The sequence below is a fragment of the Danio rerio genome, chromosome 2, assembly GCF_049306965.1.
Source record: "Danio rerio strain Tuebingen ecotype United States chromosome 2, GRCz12tu, whole genome shotgun sequence".
Taxonomy (NCBI): domain Eukaryota; kingdom Metazoa; phylum Chordata; class Actinopteri; order Cypriniformes; family Danionidae; genus Danio; species Danio rerio.
In genome coordinates, this window is record NC_133177.1 from 28,067,542 (window position 1) to 28,087,295 (window position 19,754).

At 35.2% G+C, this 19,754-nt stretch overlaps 1 protein-coding gene across 3 annotated transcripts in view; it reads left to right on the forward strand.

Moving 5' to 3' along the window:
- Positions 1-15,861, forward strand: part of pik3r2 (phosphoinositide-3-kinase, regulatory subunit 2 (beta)) — a 56,290-nt gene extending 40,429 nt beyond the window's left edge. For 2 of the 3 annotated variants that reach the window (XM_005163369.6, XM_005163370.6), the window contains exons 9-16: positions 3,428-3,526; positions 3,685-3,865; positions 5,946-6,071; positions 6,160-6,302; positions 6,395-6,571; positions 8,371-8,442; positions 9,836-10,009; positions 13,960-15,861. In XM_005163369.6, coding sequence (XP_005163426.1) covers positions 3,428-3,526; positions 3,685-3,865; positions 5,946-6,071; positions 6,160-6,302; positions 6,395-6,571; positions 8,371-8,442; positions 9,836-10,009; positions 13,960-14,149 — 1,162 coding nt within the window. In that variant the 3' untranslated portion in view covers positions 14,150-15,861. The remainder of the gene's footprint in view (positions 1-3,427; positions 3,527-3,684; positions 3,866-5,945; positions 6,072-6,159; positions 6,303-6,394; positions 6,572-8,370; positions 8,443-9,835; positions 10,010-13,959) is intronic. The other variant, NM_212822.2, reaches the window with a different exon arrangement.
- Positions 15,862-19,754: the final 3,893 nt, after the last annotated feature.

Genomic DNA, 19,754 nt, shown 5'->3' on the forward strand with positions numbered 1-19,754 from the left:
AAAATTATTAGCTTTCCTGTAAAATTTGCCATTCTTTTTCAAATATTTCCCAAGTGAGGATTTTCTGAGAAAGGAAATTTTCACATTAGCTATGTTTCCATCCAAAAATGCGAATTAACTTTATGCATCAATATCGCATAAAAGTCGTGCCAATAAAGCAGCATTTCCATTTAAGAAGTCAAAGAGAACAAAATAATCACTTCCTGATTAACAGTAAAAGCTTGTAGGAGAATAAATAGGAGAGTAAAAGCTGCGTGAATCTTTTCTTCATTTAATAAATCACTTGTGCCTCAGAAGATGGGGCAGGCATCAGACACGGAGCACAGACGCTCCTGACAGTTCTGGAGGTAATTAATAATATAATAACAATAACATTAAAACAGTGAAGTCGTTTTAGAATGACCAAAACAACATTTCAGATGTTTTAAAGTTTGCTCAGCCTGTTGGTTTTTCCATTCACTCACATTTTTATTATCACATGATCTCTTATAACAAAATTACATGACGTTTTTTTAATGCGCTAACTGGAAAAAATTGTTATATTAAATATAAAGTTTATCCTACTCACTTATGCACATATGTTTTTTATGCAAATTTTTTCAATTGATGCACATTTTGGTGTTTTCATCAACCTTTTTTATGTGCGTATCCAAAATGTGCAAAGAAATAGATGGATGGATGCATAGCTAGTGTTTCCTTTAATTTTTTTCTTCTGGAAAAAGTCTTATTTTAATTTGGCTAAAATATTTCTTTAAATGTTTTAAAAGCATTTATAAGGTTAATGTTATTATTCCAATTAAGATGTTTTCTCCTTTCACTTGGATCTTTATATTTGGGTAATATAAACTTCAATGGATGGACTAGTAAAGACAAGAAACTATTATTTATTCTTCTGGCAGCTAGTAAAAAAAGTAATTAAAAAAAATGTTTAAATGAAGAGTTATCGTCTTTTTTTTTTTTAAGGACTGAATATTTTTTCCTAATTTGGAGTAAGTGGATTGACTACATTTAAGCAGTTTTTTGTTTTTTTCTTGCATTGTAATTTTTACATTTAATTTTATTTATTATAATTGTGTTTTTATTATTTATATGTAATATATATTTTCTTTATTAAAGGCAATTGTTTTAAAAGATTTGTTCCTCCCGAAGTTTTACTGTATAAAGTTGTTGTTGTTAAAGGGAAGAAAATACAAAGCATATGTAAGATCACCAAGTTTCTTTCTGTATTAGAGATTATGTTAGTTATATATGATATTTTGAATCTATATTATCCTATATTTTCTTTTGAAATATCTAATTGAAAAAATGCTTTCTTGATTGTCTACAGAACAAACTACTGTTGTCCAATAGTTTGCTTAATTATCCTAACTTGCCTACTTAACATAATTGGCCTAGTTAACTTTTAAATTGCATTTTAGGCTAAAAACTACTAGGGCTGCACAATATAGCGTTTTAGAATCGATATCACAATGTGATCATTCGCAGTAGTAACATCACGAGTATACACAATATTGAATCTAGATTATAATTATGTAATATAATATATCAAAATAAAACAAGTGTTTTTGAGGCCTGTGCCTGTGTGACGGATTTAAAGGGTTAAAAAATCGTACTGAATTGAATTGTTTATAAAATGAATGACTATGCAGTATTGTTTTACATTTGATTATTCAACTACTGTTTACCTAAGTACAGTTCAACTCCTCGGAAAACAATCAAACACTGTTTATATAATTTGTATGTTTTTTATTATTGTATTGAAATATGCTTCTTGTCTACAGAATCATCCTAATTAATCTAAAATTGTGTACATTTTTCTAAATAATTATTCGTCACATCTAGTTAAATTGTATTCATATCGCAATATATATCGCAGAATAAAAAATATTGCAATGTTAGATTTTTCCAATATCGTGCAGCCCTAAATCTAGCAAAATATCCAGTACAATATTATTTGCATTGTCATTGTGGTAAAGAAAAAAGCAATTAGTTATTATAAAATAGCTATATAAGCTATTAGGTTTATAAGTGTTTTGAACAATCTGTCAAACATCACTTGGGAAATATTTGATGAAGAATTTACATTTCTAACTATATGTGCATGTAGGGGTGTCACGATCGAAATTTATGCTCAACTTCGATTATCGAATCAAAAAATAGAATCGTCGATGCTGCCACGCCCCCATGTCACGTTAGCTTGGCTTGTCAAGCATGAATAAACAGGCTTGTTGAATTGCTTGTTAAACTGCAGACGCAGGAGACCCGTCGACAGAACTTAAACCCTCTCCTCTTTCAATGAAGTCGCCGGTGTGGAAGTATTTTGGATTTCCAGTTAGTTATGTTGACAACGTTCGTGTTGTCGACAAAAAAAACACAGTTTTCAAGCTCTGCCATGTACGTATTACGGTTGGATTGTTAGACGATATGCGCATCGCAACCCTCCGCCCCTCACCCGTTGCAAATCCGCTTGCGAAAAATACACACTCAGGCCCTGTTTACACTAATATGTCTTTGTTTTTAAATGGCATTTTAAAACGACAACGATCCACATCCACACTGGTGTGTAGCATTTCTGAGCAGCCCTCCTTCCTCACTACCGCTGAAAACACACATCACGTGACCACACACACTCATTCACACAGATACAGATGCACACACATTGTCATGCGTTTGAGACAGCGGGCCAAGGCAGTTAGCGAGTCAGTAGACTGCTTCCATCTTTTACTTTCACACACTTACTTAGTCATTTTAGCTAACACCTCAGGTACTGTTGGCTGGTTTCTGTTGGTTGTGCACCTTTTTTACCGACGTCATTATAACGACACAGATCACTGCCTATTCACGAGTCCCGCAGAAAAAAGTGATTGACAGGTTGTAATTATGTGTGTAACTTACCTTTATTCATTTACTGTATGATTTGTTTATGGGTAAAACAAAGACCATGCATGTCAGTAAGTTTAAACGGTAGGCTACAAATAATTAATTCATTATTAATTAATTAATTAATTATTCATAATCAAAAATCGAATCGAATCGTGACTTTAGAATCGAAAATGTAATGGAATCGAGGATTTGGAGGATCGTGACACCCTTATGTGCATGTGATGCTTCTATTTTTTTCAGATAACATACAAACAATCAGGGAACAGACATTATCAATGAAATAATAATAATAATGATGATTACTCAATAGTAAAATCGTCACTAAAAACAAGTCGCTACTTTGTGTGTAATGTGATGTAAATCAGTTCTGTTTTTAATGCATTTTTTGCAGTTGTAAAACCAGTAAAACAAAATTTTCTTCTGTATTAAACTTGTGCAGAATTTAGAATCATCATTAAGAAGATGTAAACCTGGAATAGGTATGTAATCAATGTGTAGTAGATCAAAACATTAACAAATCTCTGTCTGATGTTCACACTTTTAGAGAGGAAGTGAATGAAAAAATGAGAGACACTCCTGATGGTACGTTCTTGGTGCGGGACGCTTCAAGCAAAGTGCACGGAGAGTACACTTTGACCCTCAGGTGAGCACTGTGTCAGGTCAAATCTCATTTGATGTCTAATATGCGACGAATGCATTGCGTAGGTGCGCTGGTGTATTATTTGTTTGATATGCATCATCACAAAGAGGAATTTCTAACAGGGACTCGATGCGATCAAAGCCTTGTGTTGTTTATTCCAGGAAAGGAGGCAATAACAAACTGATCAAGATTTTTCATCGCGGGGGCAAGTACGGCTTCTCTGAGCCTCTTACTTTTCTCTCTGTGGTGGAGCTCATCAACCACTACCGCCATGAGTCACTGGCGCAGTATAACGCCAAGCTGGACTCTCACCTGCTCTTCCCCGTCTCCAAATATCAGCAGGTACATCACCTCCGCTCTTCACAAGCTTCAAACTGATGGTGTCCTTTTTTCCACAGGCTTCATGTTGAAGGAATACCAGACTAATAACCCTTGTGTGCTCTTTGGCATGTTTTGATCCACTCTGGGATGATTGCTGAGTCTTAATTTAGCCACAACATTCTCTGTGTTTCAGCAAATTGAATGATGTTTCATGACAAATTTTATTTTGAGAAATAAAATTTATTGTGAGAAATATTTGCACACTTATCTTAATATGAGAAAATCAAAATAAGCACCTTATCTTTCAGAACAAAGTAAACATATGTAAGTAAGCACACACTAATCTGTCATTTTACTCTATAGAACTCTGTATAAAAGCAAGAAACGTTTTCCACAGGCCTATCTTTAAAGGGTTAATGGTGCCAACTGATGACCAACAGTAAAAATGAAAAGTTTTACTTCTTCCCGACAGTGAAAACCACCAACAGTCAAGAATGCATGATTATTTGATGTCATGGCTTTGCTATTAAAAATGTCATTAAAAAAGAAGTCAATGGGGCAAAAGCAGCTGTAAACTTAACAAAAGGTTAGTAAATCTGAACAGTAGACTAGGGTTAAACATGGCATTTCTGTTGTTATTTACTCAAACTTATGACTCCATATTTTGTATATTTTCCATAAAATGGCAGTTTAGTGAAATTCCATGTGATATAAGATCAACAGACAGTATTTTTATAATTATATTAATGTTTTCACTTGGAAATGTTTTATTGACACGGATTTAATTAGGCTTCTGGTTATTAATTAACCATTTGACTATAAGGAACTTGCGAAAAAGTTTACCACTTGCGTTTTAAAAAAGTTTAACATTAACCAATGTAATTTTGAAACCATTTGCATTTACACCTTTTTGAAAATTACCAAAAATGCTGTATTACATATATCAGGCTAGTATTTGAAAGTCTCACCTTTTTAGTAAATGGTATCTGAAAGAAAGTGATGATGTGCTTATGTTAATGTAGAATTCGCTGTAAAATAAGATGCAACTTAATTTAAGTTGTAATGTGAAGTAAACCCACCCTTGAGCAACACGACTGCCAAGTACTTTGCCATTGTGAGTGTTTGTTTGTGCTTGGCTTTAATCTACATAAACATGTACTATGCATGTGCATGATGTCATTGTTTTCAAAGACTCTCTTTTTCAGGTGTTCACGTAGGCACATCAACAGCCGTGTTTTAAACAACTTCTACTTTATTAGCTATTTTCAAATTTGTGTATTCAGTACCAAAATTGCTGATATTTTGTAAACAGAGGCAAAACGTATCAAAAGTTTCCAATTTTGCCTGAAAACTTTGTGTAAACGGCAAATAATTGTGGTTTGATTTAAAAAAAGACCAAAGACAGAATAAAGATGTTTACTCGAACCAGAAACAGGACATGGTGTCATCAGATGTGACCCTAAAAAGGATAGAATTCTCATGCATACCTGATTTTTCCTTCAAAGTCAGTATGTTAGATAGATAGATAGATAGATAGATAGATAGATAGATAGATAGATAGATAGATCGCAAGATAGATAGATAGATAGCAAGATAGATAGATAGATAGCAAGATAGATAGATAGATAGCAAGATAGATAGATAAATAGCAAGATAGATAGATAGATAGATAGATAGATAGATAGATAGATAGATAGATAGATAGATAGATAGATAGATAGATAGATAGATAGATAGATAGATAGATAGATAGATTGATTGATTGATTGATTGATTGATTGATTTTTGTTTATATAACATAAAAATTCTGTCATAATAATGATTGATTTTTTATTTATTTATCAGTATTCAGAAAGTTAAAATAAAAACATTATGAAAAGAGCGTTAAAGAAGTCGTTTGAGAAGATAAGTTGCAGCACGTTTACATTTATGTTCCAGACAATGATTAGTCTTCTTGGAAATCTGGCAAACCACCAACAAGTCAAATTTGTCATTACAATCATCCATCTCTATATAAAATTGACTTGGGGGTGAGTGGATGATGAATCTCTTCTTTTTTTAGGGTAAACAAGGCTTCTGAATACCTTTTTTTTTGTTGCAGGATCAGGTGGTGAAAGAGGACAGTATAGAGGCAGTGGGAGAGCAGCTGAAGGTTTATCACGAGCAGTATCAGGAGAAGAGTCGTGAATATGACGTACTGTACGAGGAATACACACGCTCATCACAAGTAGGCTGCATTTCCTCTCTCTTTCAATTGCATTGGAATCTCATTAACAGTCACTAATGCAGATGTTGTAATGTACGGTCTCGCTCAGGAGTTGCAGATGAAGCGGACTGCCATTGAGGCGTTCAACGAGACCATCAAGATCTTTGAGGAGCAGTGCGAGACCCAGGAGCGCCTCAGTAGAGACAGCATTGAGAAGTTTCGCAGGGAAGGAAACGACAAGGAGATTGAGAGGTAGTCTTGTTTTTCATGATACAAATGTGTCTCGTAATTCCCCTCATTTGAATTCTGGCTGCTATCAGAGGGAAACTTTTTAATTTTTTCAGAATTCAGAGTAACTCGGAGAAGCTGAAGTCTAGAGTGACAGAGATTCATGACAGCAAGAGGAAGTTGGAACTGGATTTGAAGCGGCAAGCTACAGACAATCGAGAGATAGACAAGCTAATGAACAGCTTGAAACCAGACCTCATTCAGCTGAGGAAGCTAAGGGACCAATATCTTGTGTAAGAAATCCACCATGCCATGTGCACACACACATTGCTTCACCCCTTAGTTAAATGAATTGAATATTTTCTACAGGATCCTATACAATAAGATATTTGCATATGTGCAATAGATTAGTCCGTACCTATTGCAAAACTGAAACTAATCTAACAAATAGCTTAAAGTAATGTGCAGGAGTTAGGAGTTGTGCAGGAATTAGCGCAACCCAGTTTGTTAGGAGAAATACATTCAAAAAATGTTTTTAAAATGTAGTATTTTTTTTTATTATGTTTTAAAGACTTCTATTATGCTCAACAAGGTTTTATTGATCGCAATTATGTTTTTATTTAATTCTTGGGATTTGCAAAGTGGAAGTTTTCAGTGTCAGCATTATCTTTATAAATTAATTTTAGGATGCTGGTTTAGCGCTCAACATACTTTTCCTTTTATTGTTACTGAAAAATTTGTTCTGCTTAAAGATTCAAGAAACGCTTGAGTCCTTTTTGTTTTTTTTTGTTTTTAACTTTTAACTTTTAACAGATGTGTGTGTGTTGAGCATCAGTTAAGGCAAAGTTAGCACCTGTCAGCTTTAATTGTGGGGTAAACTGGATAATTTAGAGCTTTTGTTTACTAATTTCATCCTCAGGGTTTAAAATATTTTTTTGGGCGTGATCAAAATCTATGACATATCGCCAATCCAAGCCTGTCCAAGAGATGATGTATCGGTTTATGATTAGGATTCATAGCTGAGTTTTCTTTTCCTATGGGAAGACCCTGCTTCTTAAGTGCTTTCTGAAAGCAAGGCAGACCTGCCTCGCTGTGAGACCTGAGAGTATTTAGCTGTATATGCAGAGTTGTATGTGTTTGTTTCCATGATCCACAAGGTTTGTTGCATGTTTTTTCCCCACAATGCTGTCAGTGCAGATACAGCAAAGCTGTTGGTTTGCAGCAAGCATTGTTGTTGGGAGAGCTGTACTAGAATTGGAGAATGGCAGAATTTCTTTTACCAGTGGAGTTCATTACTATTCAGACACATTCTTTGCATTTGAGCTTTGTAAACTATAAAATGAAGGGTCTCCTCATGGTTTGTGTCTCATTTTGAGAGCCAATTGACAGTTGTTCACTCCCCTCTATTTCCCCTGCTCTGCTGGCCACGTCCACTCCTCCTGCTAGAAGAGCTCCACACCCAACATGAAGTATTTTTTGAAAAAATACTGAGGTAGACTTGAACCAAAAGAGCAGGGTTTCATGGCCCTTTAATATTTTGGCGTAAACCTTTTATTTCTTTGGATAGAAATTGTACAAAATTTTCTGCCTCAGTTTAAATCGAAATGTCTTTACTGTCAACTTCGATTGATTTAATGCATTCTTACTAGCGTTGCACAAAATAATGTTTTAGCATTGATATCTTAATGTTCGCATCGTAAAGATATGCAATGGTGAGTCTGAACTACTAATTGTATGGAATTTATTTGATTAATGCAAAAAACAATCTTACTTAAAATTTTTGTCTTTGTTTTTTGTCCAAATAACTACATTTTAAAGCAAAAAACAGATTATTTTGCGAACCCCACTGGCAGATAATTTAGCTTGTTTTCAGGAAAATCTTTTAATTGTGACTTAATTCTTCTGACGGTGAGTTTTTATTTGAATTTTTTGATATTTGGGCTAAAAACAAGACAAAACAAGGTAAGAAAAGCATTTTTTCTATTGTGGAAGCACAAAATATGATTTATTTTGCTCTGGTGCTGCATTTTGTGCAGGAAATTTTGTGCGGTAACTGCTGCTGAGGTTAACAACGATGATTATGTCTTTACAGATGGCTGACTCAGAAAGGCACCAGGCAAAGGAAGATCAATGAATGGCTGGGAATAAAGAATGAATCAGAGGAGTAAGTTGTTTACCCTTTCTTGAGATACACTTATATAGGTAGGCTCTGCTGTGTTGATGACTGAGACCCGTTTTTGGGATATTTACTGCTGAGATTAAGATGCAATTTGGTCAGTTGGAGCACAAGTGGACACAATCCTGTAAACATCTGGTGTTTTAATCTTGTTCTTTTGTGCACTTTTGATCCTGAGAGCAACAGCTTTCATTTCTGTGCTGTTTGCCATAGGACTATTACAGATGCTGTAGGTTGTTTTTTTTTTCTGTCTTCAAACCACACTTCAAATGCCATCTGAATGACATGATTCAAGTACATTTCTTGTAATGTTTCAAGTCAGTAGGCAACGAGTTCCAAAGTGCTCAGTCTCAATGTGGTAAACACCACTAGAGGGCCTCAGCACACTTTTTTACCAACTGAAAATGCAAAAACAAAACCTAGTTAGTCTTAAGAAAAGGCCTAGTTAGTTGTTTTGTAGAAGTTATCTGCACCATAATTTAGACATCCTAACACACTTTTCAAAAGAAGTGTGAAAAGCATTATGACGCAACATTAAATCATCAACATTTCTGTAAGACCTTACTGTCAAGCTGTTTACTACATTTTCTTATTTAGATTGTTTTGGTTTGAAAACTTTTTAATTAATGTATTTTTTACTAATTTAAATTTATTTATTTAATTTTATTTTAGTGTGACTGCAAAAAAAAAAATTACAAATATTTTGTATATATATTTATTTATTACTGTATTTTGACCCTTTGACTGCCCCACCAAGAAAAACATTTTTGGATTGCATTTCTTAACTCCTAATGTTGCTAGTTAACACACGCCTCCCATACTTTCTAAAATATCAGCCTCTACCAAATGGGTTGACATGTCGATTTATGGTAAAAGTACCGAAATTAATACAAAGACTATAAAAATATGAAGTGTAAGACCAATTTATTTAAAAACATAAAAAATAAACATTTTAAAATAGTAAGTTATCTTTATTTTAATGCGTATCATATATCTGAACATATTTCAGATTCTCATTTAAAATCTTTTCTTGTTTTTTTTTTATTTTTTATTTTTTATTTTTTTATACACAGTAGAACCAAAACCAAGTGTATTAGTGCAACAGGATTATGTTTGTTTGATTATTTTGTAAACCATCAACGCTGTGTGAACCATTATTTAAAACAGTCAAAAAGGTCAACCATTTGGTAGAGCAGGCAGTTAAAGTGTTAAGCCACAATGAAATTAATTCGGGGATCTAACTTTAAAAACAACAACAACAAGCAGCAGGATTATAGTAACTATATTATATTGCAGACTATACATTAATGAAGCAAAACCAAGATATTTTGAACAGCCAAATGAGATCTACAACTAACAGCAATCATGTATGACCTTTTAGCTTCTATTCTCTGCTGGACGACGATGACGATCAAGCGCATCATGACGAGTGCTCCTGGTACGTTGGAGACATCAAGCGCTCGTATGCAGAGGATCTCCTGAGAGGCAAACGCGATGGCACCTTCCTCATCAGAGAGAGCCAGACCCAGAAGGGCTCCTTCGCCTGCTCTGTAGTGTGAGTTACTGAAGCATTGCTCCATCCAGCATCGCACTCACTGCAGATTCCCGATTCTCAAAGCTAAATTCATCCGTCATATTGAAATGCTCTGACTGTGTTTCTGCTGAGTGTATGTGTGTGTTTTATAATTGTTAAGCACTCAACATGCAGCAGAACCAGTCTAATTTGATAACATAATTTGCTTGGTTTGTGGTAGTTCTACTCAGGTTTTTAAATGTAGTTTTATTAAACATAAATAAAATGTTTTAAATGGTGTCACAAAATAAATGGGTAACACTTTCATTTAGGTCACAATTCATGCTAATGACAAACCATTAACTAACACTACTAGCTAAATAAACTACTAATGCTGTTTATTAATAGTAAGGTAGAAGTTGGGTTTAGATTTTGTGTTTTAGGATAAGGGATGCTACTTTAAAAATACTAACGAACAGGTAATTTCTTAACAATAGGCAGGTAATAAGCCAGTAGTTAACAGCATGAATTGTGACCTAAAGTGTTACCATATGTTATCCAGTCCATTAATATAATATTTACAGACAGGATTTACTTTACCATATACTTGGTAATATGTTGTTGTAGGTGATAACAGTTCTTTTGAATGAGCACCTGGAAGTTTTAAATCGCATGCATTTCAAAATTAGAGACACCGTGTAATTAGTGTCTGTTTATAATTCAGTACTCTGCATCATGCCTAAAATCTTGCTAGTCATTTTTATTCCTATGACTATTCTTTGGCTAATCAATCAATAAATCCATCAATCAATCAATCAATTAACTAATCAATCAAATAAAAACATACTTTTGTTCAATATGTGTACCATAGCTTATTAAGTAACTGGATTTTTAATAAACTTTGACACCATGAGAATTTTTTCTTAGCACCCCCACATATTTGTCTTGCTCCCCCTTACCCTAATATAGGAGAAAAAAAAAGAAAAAAATAATAAATATAATAATATTTAATAATAATATTTGACTAGATATTTTTCAAGACACTTCTCTACAGCTTAAAGGGACATTTAAAGGCTTAACTATGTTAATTAGGTTAACTAGGCAGGTTAGAGTAATTAGGCAAGTTATTGTATAACGATGGTTTGTTCTGTAGACTATCAAAAAATATAGCTTTTTATATTATATATTTTTATATTATATTATATTGAATTGGTAGATTAAATGTAAATAAGATGTTACTTGTATGTTTTTTAATTTGCACATTGTCAGTAAATGATCTGCAGAAATTTTAAAAACCATCTGGGCTGTTTTGGGAATAGTGCTCATGACAAATTGCCCTGTTTGGTAAATCTGGCCCAAAGTGTGCCATTTGTGTTAGCCAATTTGAATAATCTGAAGTTAGTGCTGAACATATTTTTTTACTCAGAAGGCCATATCTCTGACACCAGGGAAAAAACATCTACAAACCAAGTATATTTATAATGTAGTTATATTTTTTAAAGTATGTGAATGAACAAGTATATGTCATATATATTAAGACTTTTCTGTCAGTATATTTAAAAGTACATTTAAAAGTACATAAAATAATTACAAAGTTCACTTAAAGAATACTTTCTATTTTGTTTGTTTGAAAGTAGTATACTAATAGCTAGGACTGCACAATTTTGGAAAAATCTGACATTGCGATATTTTGCTTTTCTGAGGTATATACTGCGATACAAATACAATTTCACCAAATGGCCTGAATAGCTCTTTTTGGGGGAAAATCTTGAATTTAGATTGATTGTGGTGATTTTGTAAGGGTGTGAATGAAGTATAATAAACAAATTGCTAGCCAGATTAATTACAACAGATCAAAAAAAAGTCAAACTAGTACAGAAATTAAGTGATGAAATTAATTCCTCATTAAAGTTACAAATGTTGTACTTTTTTGTACCCGAATACTTCAAACACTCTTGAAAATGCCTTTAAAACACATGCAAGTGATAACGTTTCACTCTGTATGGTTGCCATGACTCCACAAATCTCATGTATTCTCAACTGTTGTGCTGAACAACTATAATCCCTCAACATTGCATATCCTGCAATGTGACTATTGCGTACACACATTGCAGTATTGATGCTGAAACAATTGGCCCAATCCCAATTCTATTTTTGTACCCCTTCCCCTTTCCCCTTCCCCTTGGCCCTTAAAATGGAGGGTTAAGGGGAAGGGCTTCAAAATTTACCCCTAAGAATTGGGACAGCACTTCAGTACCTGCACACGTCATCATATGTCCTCGCGATTTCTTGCTTCCAATGAGATCAGATGATCGCGACTGCTGGAGTGATTCCAGTTGTGTTATTTTTTGGTATTTATCTTCAGGAAATCACTGAAGGCATATATTATATTATCATAATGATCTAATGATCTAATCTAATGGTAATAAGATCGTAATACTGTGCCTTTACACAGTGGCCATACTCATCAATGTAAACACACAAAAACAGCATTAACATTATAGCAGACAGTGTAAAATGCTCATTCCCAGCCACTAGACTTTTCTGACAGGGCATTCCAGTGTCATCGAGTGTCAGAATGTTGTTAGACTGCTGTGCAGGAGTTATGGCAAAACGAGGGGTAGGGGTAAGGGGAAGGGCTAAGGGGTAGAATTGGGATTGGGCCAATATATTGCGCAGCCGTACTAATAGCACACTTGAATAAACCTTTTTTTTTTTTTTTTTATAAGGGATGCACTTTCAAAGGATGAGGACTTAAAAAATCGAGAAAAAAAAGCTAATGCTATAATGCACACTCACTGACCTCTTTATTAGGTACACCCTACTAGCACCGTGTTGGTCCCCCTTTTGCCTTCAGAACTCCCTTAGTCGATTAACAAGGTGCTGGAAATTTTCCTCAGATTTTGGTCCATATTGACATGAAAGCATCACACAGTTGCTGCAGATTTGTCAGCTGCAAATCTCCCATTCCACCACATCTCAAAGATGCTCTATAGCACAGGTGTCAAACTCAGTTCCAAAAGGGCCGCAGCTCTGCACGGTTTAGTTCCAACCCTAATTAAGCACACCTGATCAAACTAATTGAGTCCTTCAGGCTTGTTTGAAACCTACAGGTAAGTGTGTTGGGGCAGGGTTGGAACTAAACTGTGCAGGGCTTCGGCCCTCCAGGAATTGAGTTTGACACCCCTTCTCTATTGGATTGAGATCTGGTGACTGTAGAGGCCATTTGAGTACAGTGAACTCATTGTCATGTTCAAGAAACCAGTCTGAGATGATTTGGGCTTTATGACATGGCGTGTTATCCTGCTGGAAGTAGCCTTTAGAAGATGGGTACACTATGGTTAATACTATTTTATACCACACAGGAAGGCTGTGGTGTTGACACGATGCCTAATTGGTACTAATGGGTACCTTGGTTGTAATGAGTGGTTATTTGACTTACTGTTGTCTTTCTATCAGCTCTTACCAGTCTAGCCATCCGTAACCTCTGGCATTAACAAAGCATATGCGCCTACAGAACTGCCACTCACTGGATATTTTCTCTTTTTCAGACCATTCTCTGTAAATCCTAGAGATGGTTGTGCATGAAAATCACAGTAGATCAGCAGTTTCTGAAGTACTCAGACCAGCCTGTCTGGCACCAACAACCATATCACATTCAAAGTCACTTACATCACCTTTCTTCCCCATTCTAATGCTCAGTTTGAACTGCAGCAGATCGCTTTGACCATGTCTACATGCCTAAAATGCATTGAGTTTCTGCCATGTGATTGGCTGATTAGAAATTTGCATTAATGAGCAGTTAGACGTGTACCTAATTAAGTGGCCGGTTAGTGTATATTATGACAAAATAAGCTGCCTTTTTTTACCTTGGAAATGTGTGAACCTTGAGTAATAGTCCTCTGATACAAAATTAGAAAATAATATTTGAACACTATTTAGACAAGAACTAGATCCTCCTCGTTGACTCATCTTCCTCTTTTTTTCAACAGTGTGGAAGGAGAAATCAAACATTGTGTGGTTTACAAGACGGCCACAGGTTTCGGATTTGCTGAACCCTACAACCTTTACGGCTCCTTGAAAGACTTGGTCCTGCACTACAAACACACGTCTCTGGTCCAGCACAACGACTCGCTGAATGTAACCCTGGCCTACCCGGTGCTCGCACAGCAGCCTAGATGAGCACCGCTTCACCACATGGCCCGGGACACGCATATAAAGCATGATTAAGCACATTATTCAGAGCAAAATATACTAACACCCAACGTTTATGTTTATCGTAGAGAACAGATAAGCACAGCATATTATCGTTAAGTAAACGTACGGCTTTTTTGTAAGCCCATAGTTTTTCCATATCGATCAAAGTCAGCTGCAGTAGTTACGGTAAGATCACAGCTTTTCTGTATTTGTCGTCTCAACATGAGATGGATAGCGTCACACGATTCCACAAACGCTCAAACTAGTGTGGCAGTCCTAGATTTCATCAGTTTCTGATTGGGATTGAGGGCAGGATAAGATGAGGAATGAACTAAAGGATGCAGCTGTTGATAATCAATCTTATAGCTGTTCCGTCACTGTGTGTTCGTTTGGTAGTTTGCTTCTGCCAATCATATGAGTAGATTCCTCTTTATGTGAGTTGTCTTCTAGAAGATGTGAAACCAATCTTTTCTTTTCTTTTTTTTTTATCAGACATGCTTGAGGGACTCTGACGTCCTTTTAGTTTCTAATTTGCCTCTTTTAAGCTTAGACGCCATGGTCAGAATAAATAGCCATCAGCAATTGCCTGCTTTTCTGTGAGATGGTTCCACACAGAGCTGAAGTCTGGCATCTTAAAGGATTAGTTCACTTCACAAATGAAAGTCTCCTGAGATTTTAACTACTCCTTTTTATCCAAGATGTGAATTTCTTCCTTTAGTCAAAAGGAAATTTAGATTTTTAAGGAGAGCATAGATCCTTCTGTGTTGATCAGTGATTTTTAAATTGCAGTTTTAAAAGGCGTTACATGATCCCAGCTTGAGGAATAGCATCTTACCCAGCAAAATGATCATTGTTTTTTTTTTTTTAAAAAGGAAAGTTTATGTACTTTAGCCGAAAAAGCTCATCTTTTTATGGAAAATGGCAATTTTTTTGACTAGGTAAGACCCTTAAGGGCTGGTAACACCAAACGCCAAACAACTAGCACCAACAAAACTCAACTGTCTGTGGCAATCTTGATGAACCAGTGTTTGTTGCGGCGTCAACTAAAAAAAAAAAATCAAGCCTGGGGAATTTTTTTCTTCTTAAATGACACTTTTTTTGTGTGGCGTTTGGCACGTTGGTGTGGGCAATCACATTGGAACCCTTTGTTTAGTCAAGGTGCGAAATTGAATTAAAATTGCAGTTTGGGAGTTTAAACCACTGAGCATAGAAGTCTAATAAATTGAGAAAAATCCTGCATGTCTTCCTCAAAAACCTTAGTTTCCTTTGGACCAAAGTGAGAAAGAATATAACAGCTTGCAAGACAGTGGGGTGAGTATATCATCAGTAGTTTTTCATTCTGTAAGTGAACCAATCCTTTAGTAGTTTTTGTGGGCTGGTATTGGTGCTTTTTGGTGCTTTATTTTTGTAACTCTTGTAATGTGAGAATGATGCATAGCTATAGCGAACCGTTAAGATCCAGCACCGAACAAAGGTGATCCAAAGCAATGACGCGCACAGGAGCTTCCACTCGCTTTGACTCACTCGATCAAACGTGGATCTGATTTCAGATTTTTGAGGAAATCATGGGGTGGAAGTTGAGGTATTGTGGTAGTAAATGAATTCTAATGTTGTTGGGGCGTTTTTGTAACTGTTCTCCCCTTAATGTGTCATTCTTCCATCTTGGCTTGTGCTGTTATTCATAGTCAGATGATACACGGGGTGTGTATCATACAGTCAGCTGGATTAAAAAAAAAAAAAAAATATATATATATATATATACACACACACACACGTATATTTTTGATGAGCAGTCGTGATTTTGTATGAAGCCGAATCAGATAGCATTTTGTTTTGCTTGCTAGGAATCAGTGATTAAATGTGAAGATTTTTGGAGGGTAAAGAGTTTAAAAAGTGCCTTCTGCCCTTGTGAGGAGCCTTCCTGTGGTTGGGGCAGTACAGAATGCTTTGCTTCAATAGGTTTGTGTGTATAGTTACACAAAAAATAAGAGATCAGATAAGAGATTCTCTGGGTTTCTTGAATTTATGATTGTGTTATTTGAGTAAAATGTATTTTTGTGATTTGGTAGAACGTAATTTCTGTCATTTATTTGGAAAAATAAAAGCGATAAATGACGCCGATTTTAAATGATATCAAACCTTAATATCAAATATTAACATTTTGCTCAAAGATATACCTAATAAATTCAATAAATCCATAGAAACAACAGGTCTCTTAATTATTCCATAGCTATATACAGTATAGCCCTACAACCAGTTATAAGCAACAAGTTACGCAAGGGCAAAATTATACAAAATACTTTTTTCCAAAACAGGAGGATAATCTAATCAAGCACATTCTGTTACATTATAGTAAATCACTAGTTATGGCTTAATTGGGAGTGTCAAGTTAAAGAATACTGCATGATAAATGTAAGGACCTATAAAACTTTTATGCATTAAATAAGGTCTTAACCAGTATGCACTTTACCAGTTCATTTGAGTTACCCTTTTCATCCATTTTTTACAAGCTTATATTTAAAGCCTGTTGACATGAGGATGAATGTTCGAAGTGAGAAACATTTCAAGTTTCTATAATGCATCTTTTTAGACTGAAACATGCAGTCTCAGTCCTTCCATTGACACATTTGCACAGTGGAAACGCAAACTCGTGCAAATTTAGCTGAGTTCCAAAGTTGAAGTTTGGTAAACTTTGGCCGCTGACTTCATATCACATGAAGACATGTGGTTTATGGATGATTAGCATGACTTTCAGCTGAATTAAAAGACCACCCACTTGAAATCTGCAATAAATATAGTAGATTACATTTGGGATAAATTCTTTAGAATAAAGTGCAAGTCTTGTGTAAACAAGGTTTGACACAAACATTCTCAGTTTAAAAAGAGGTTTTTTTTTTTTTATAATGGAAAGGTATTAAAATCTCTTACCTACTGCACTACAAATACAACTGTCTAACCAGAGAGATTCACTCAGTTGGCCACCACTGTTTTAGAAAACTACAAACTCTTAAAAAAAGATCCTTCATAATAATAATAATAAAAAAACATGGGTAGCCACTGTATTTCTATGGTGTTTCTGTAAACGCCATCTACTGTCAGAGATTTAAACTGCATTGTCATTCAGCACTTTTGCCTTTCTTAAATACATTAGTATGGACAGAAAAAACATTATATGAATATCAGTCTGAATTTCTGTTCTGAACATTCATGTTAGTGTGTACAGGCTTTTGTACATTTTAGCCGATATAAAAAACTAGCTATATTCAGTTTAGAAGGGAAAATTTACATTAAAGCTGATGCTTGGTTTGCACCAAATGCAGTACACTGTCACTTGCTCTTATTTACTCGGGGATGTTTTCCCCTAACACAATTTTTAGTTTGAGTTCAATTATTTGAACTGGCGTGGTTTAAGGCAAATTCTGCATGTTTGCAGCAAATTTGTCGCACATTCACATCGTTCACGCCATGTGGTGTGAATAGGGTATATGCAGAGCTGGTGTTTTTCAGCCACAAAATAAACCTCTGGTAAATGGTTATCGTGACAATTTTTAATTTTGTAGGGTTCCTTTTGCAGCATCGATGTTGTAGTGTAATTAAAGATTAAGCAGTTAAATAGACTTATAGCACAGGTGTCAAACTCACTTCCAAAAGGGCCGCAGCTCTGCACAGTTTAGTTCCAACCCTAATTAAGCACACCTGATTAAACTAATTGAGTCCTTTAGGCTTGTTTGAAACCTACAGGTAAGTGTGTTGGAGCAGGGTTGGAACTAAACTGTGCAGGGCTTCGGCCCTCCAGGAATTGAGTTTGACACCCCTGACTTATAGCATTCGGCTGTAAAAAGAGATGAAAGACTCGAGTGCCGTCAAGGATTAGAATATGAGAAATTCTTCCTTATTATTTTGGCATGGCACAGAACAAGAGTTAAGTGCTTCTTGTTCACTCTGAGACCCACTCTATATTGGAAATCAATCAGGCAATGAAGATCGTTGATTTTTAAAGAAATCAGATCTTAAACGCTGCAATATTTTAATGGCATGACAGTTCACCAGAAGTGCTTGAGTTGACTTACTGAAAATTAAATGCCCTTATGCATATACCCAATATGCCTCCATTTGCATTGACTTAGCATATATTTTACTTGTGTGAATTTTTAGTTCTGCATTTGGTGTGAACCCAGCATAAACCTTGAAACTTGACACTAGCCCATATTTAGTATATTCAACCTTTGCTTTTGACATCCTCCTTTTTGATAATCTTGGTTATAAAACAACAACAGACTTTCAACTGGCACAGGCTACTTTGTTTTACAGCGTAACGTGTTTGTCTGTATCCTCCAGATTTTGTCCTATCGCTATAGGATGAAGTTGTTTTGCTATGGTGGCGTAGAGAGAGAGGGAGAGAGAGAGCTGAGACACTGGTTATGATTCCTTGAATGTTCTGACTGACTGACGTCGAGAGCACAGAGAATGAGCCAGAGTGCTGGAAGAGACGAGTTAATAAAGCAGTGGAGTGAAATCCTCTAAATGCACTATACAAGCACATCTTGAGGTGATTATGAGTGACAATTAATGAAGCTTGACAGCCTTTATGAGCAACAGAAATAGGCTAGGTACACATTTTAGTTACAGGCCTGTAGTGTCATAATGTGTTATGATCATGCCGAAGTGGGTCTGTTCTTTGTTTTTTGTTTTTCTTTAACTCCTTATTAAAGAGAGACTATAGTTGTATGTCGATGTTTTGTTTTTATGTTTCATTGTAAGTAATGACCTTACGGATTCAACGATAAGCTAGCTTGAATATCTTTCTTCCATTCAGTACAGTTACAAATGTTTACAGTATCTGATTAACCAAATAGAAGATGTGTTTTCAGACGTGCTCTGTCCGCTCTGTCAGACGCCGTATCTTGTCTTTAATTTGTGCCTCTATTTTTTTAAACTTGACCATTTTGTTTTCCTTCTTTGTTCACTTTAAATGGTGCTCCCCATCCCCACGTCTTATGAACTAAAAAACCTTTTATTTAAAAGTATGGAAGCCCATTTCTGCCACTGACTAATAAAACATCAAATAAAGCAAAATGAAAAAGTCAGAATTCTGAGTTATTAAGTCAGAACTTGAAATTTTGACTTTAAAACTTGGAATTCTAACTTTAAAACTTGGATATGACTTCAAAACTCGGAATTTGGACTTTAAAACTCGGAATTCTGACTTTGTAACTTGGAATTGCGACTTTATTAGTCAAAATTTTGAGTTATAAAGTCAGAATTTCGAGTTCTACTTTATAACTTGGAATTCTGACTTAAAAAAATTAAAACAGAATTCCAAGTTATAAAGTAGAACTCAAATCTGAATTAAGCTATACGAGCTTATATGAGCTATACATAAGTGTAGCTCAGAGCAGGTTGGCCAACTTTATACAGCTTTTATATACACGCATTGCTGAAATTTTCTGCATCTGAAAGCTCAAAATAAAGAGGCAAACAGACACATCTGAGTGTGTTGATTGCATTACTAATCATTTATTATACTCATTGACTCGGACTTTGAGGGGAAAAAAACTCTGAGGAAAGAGTTTAATTAAAATATAATTGC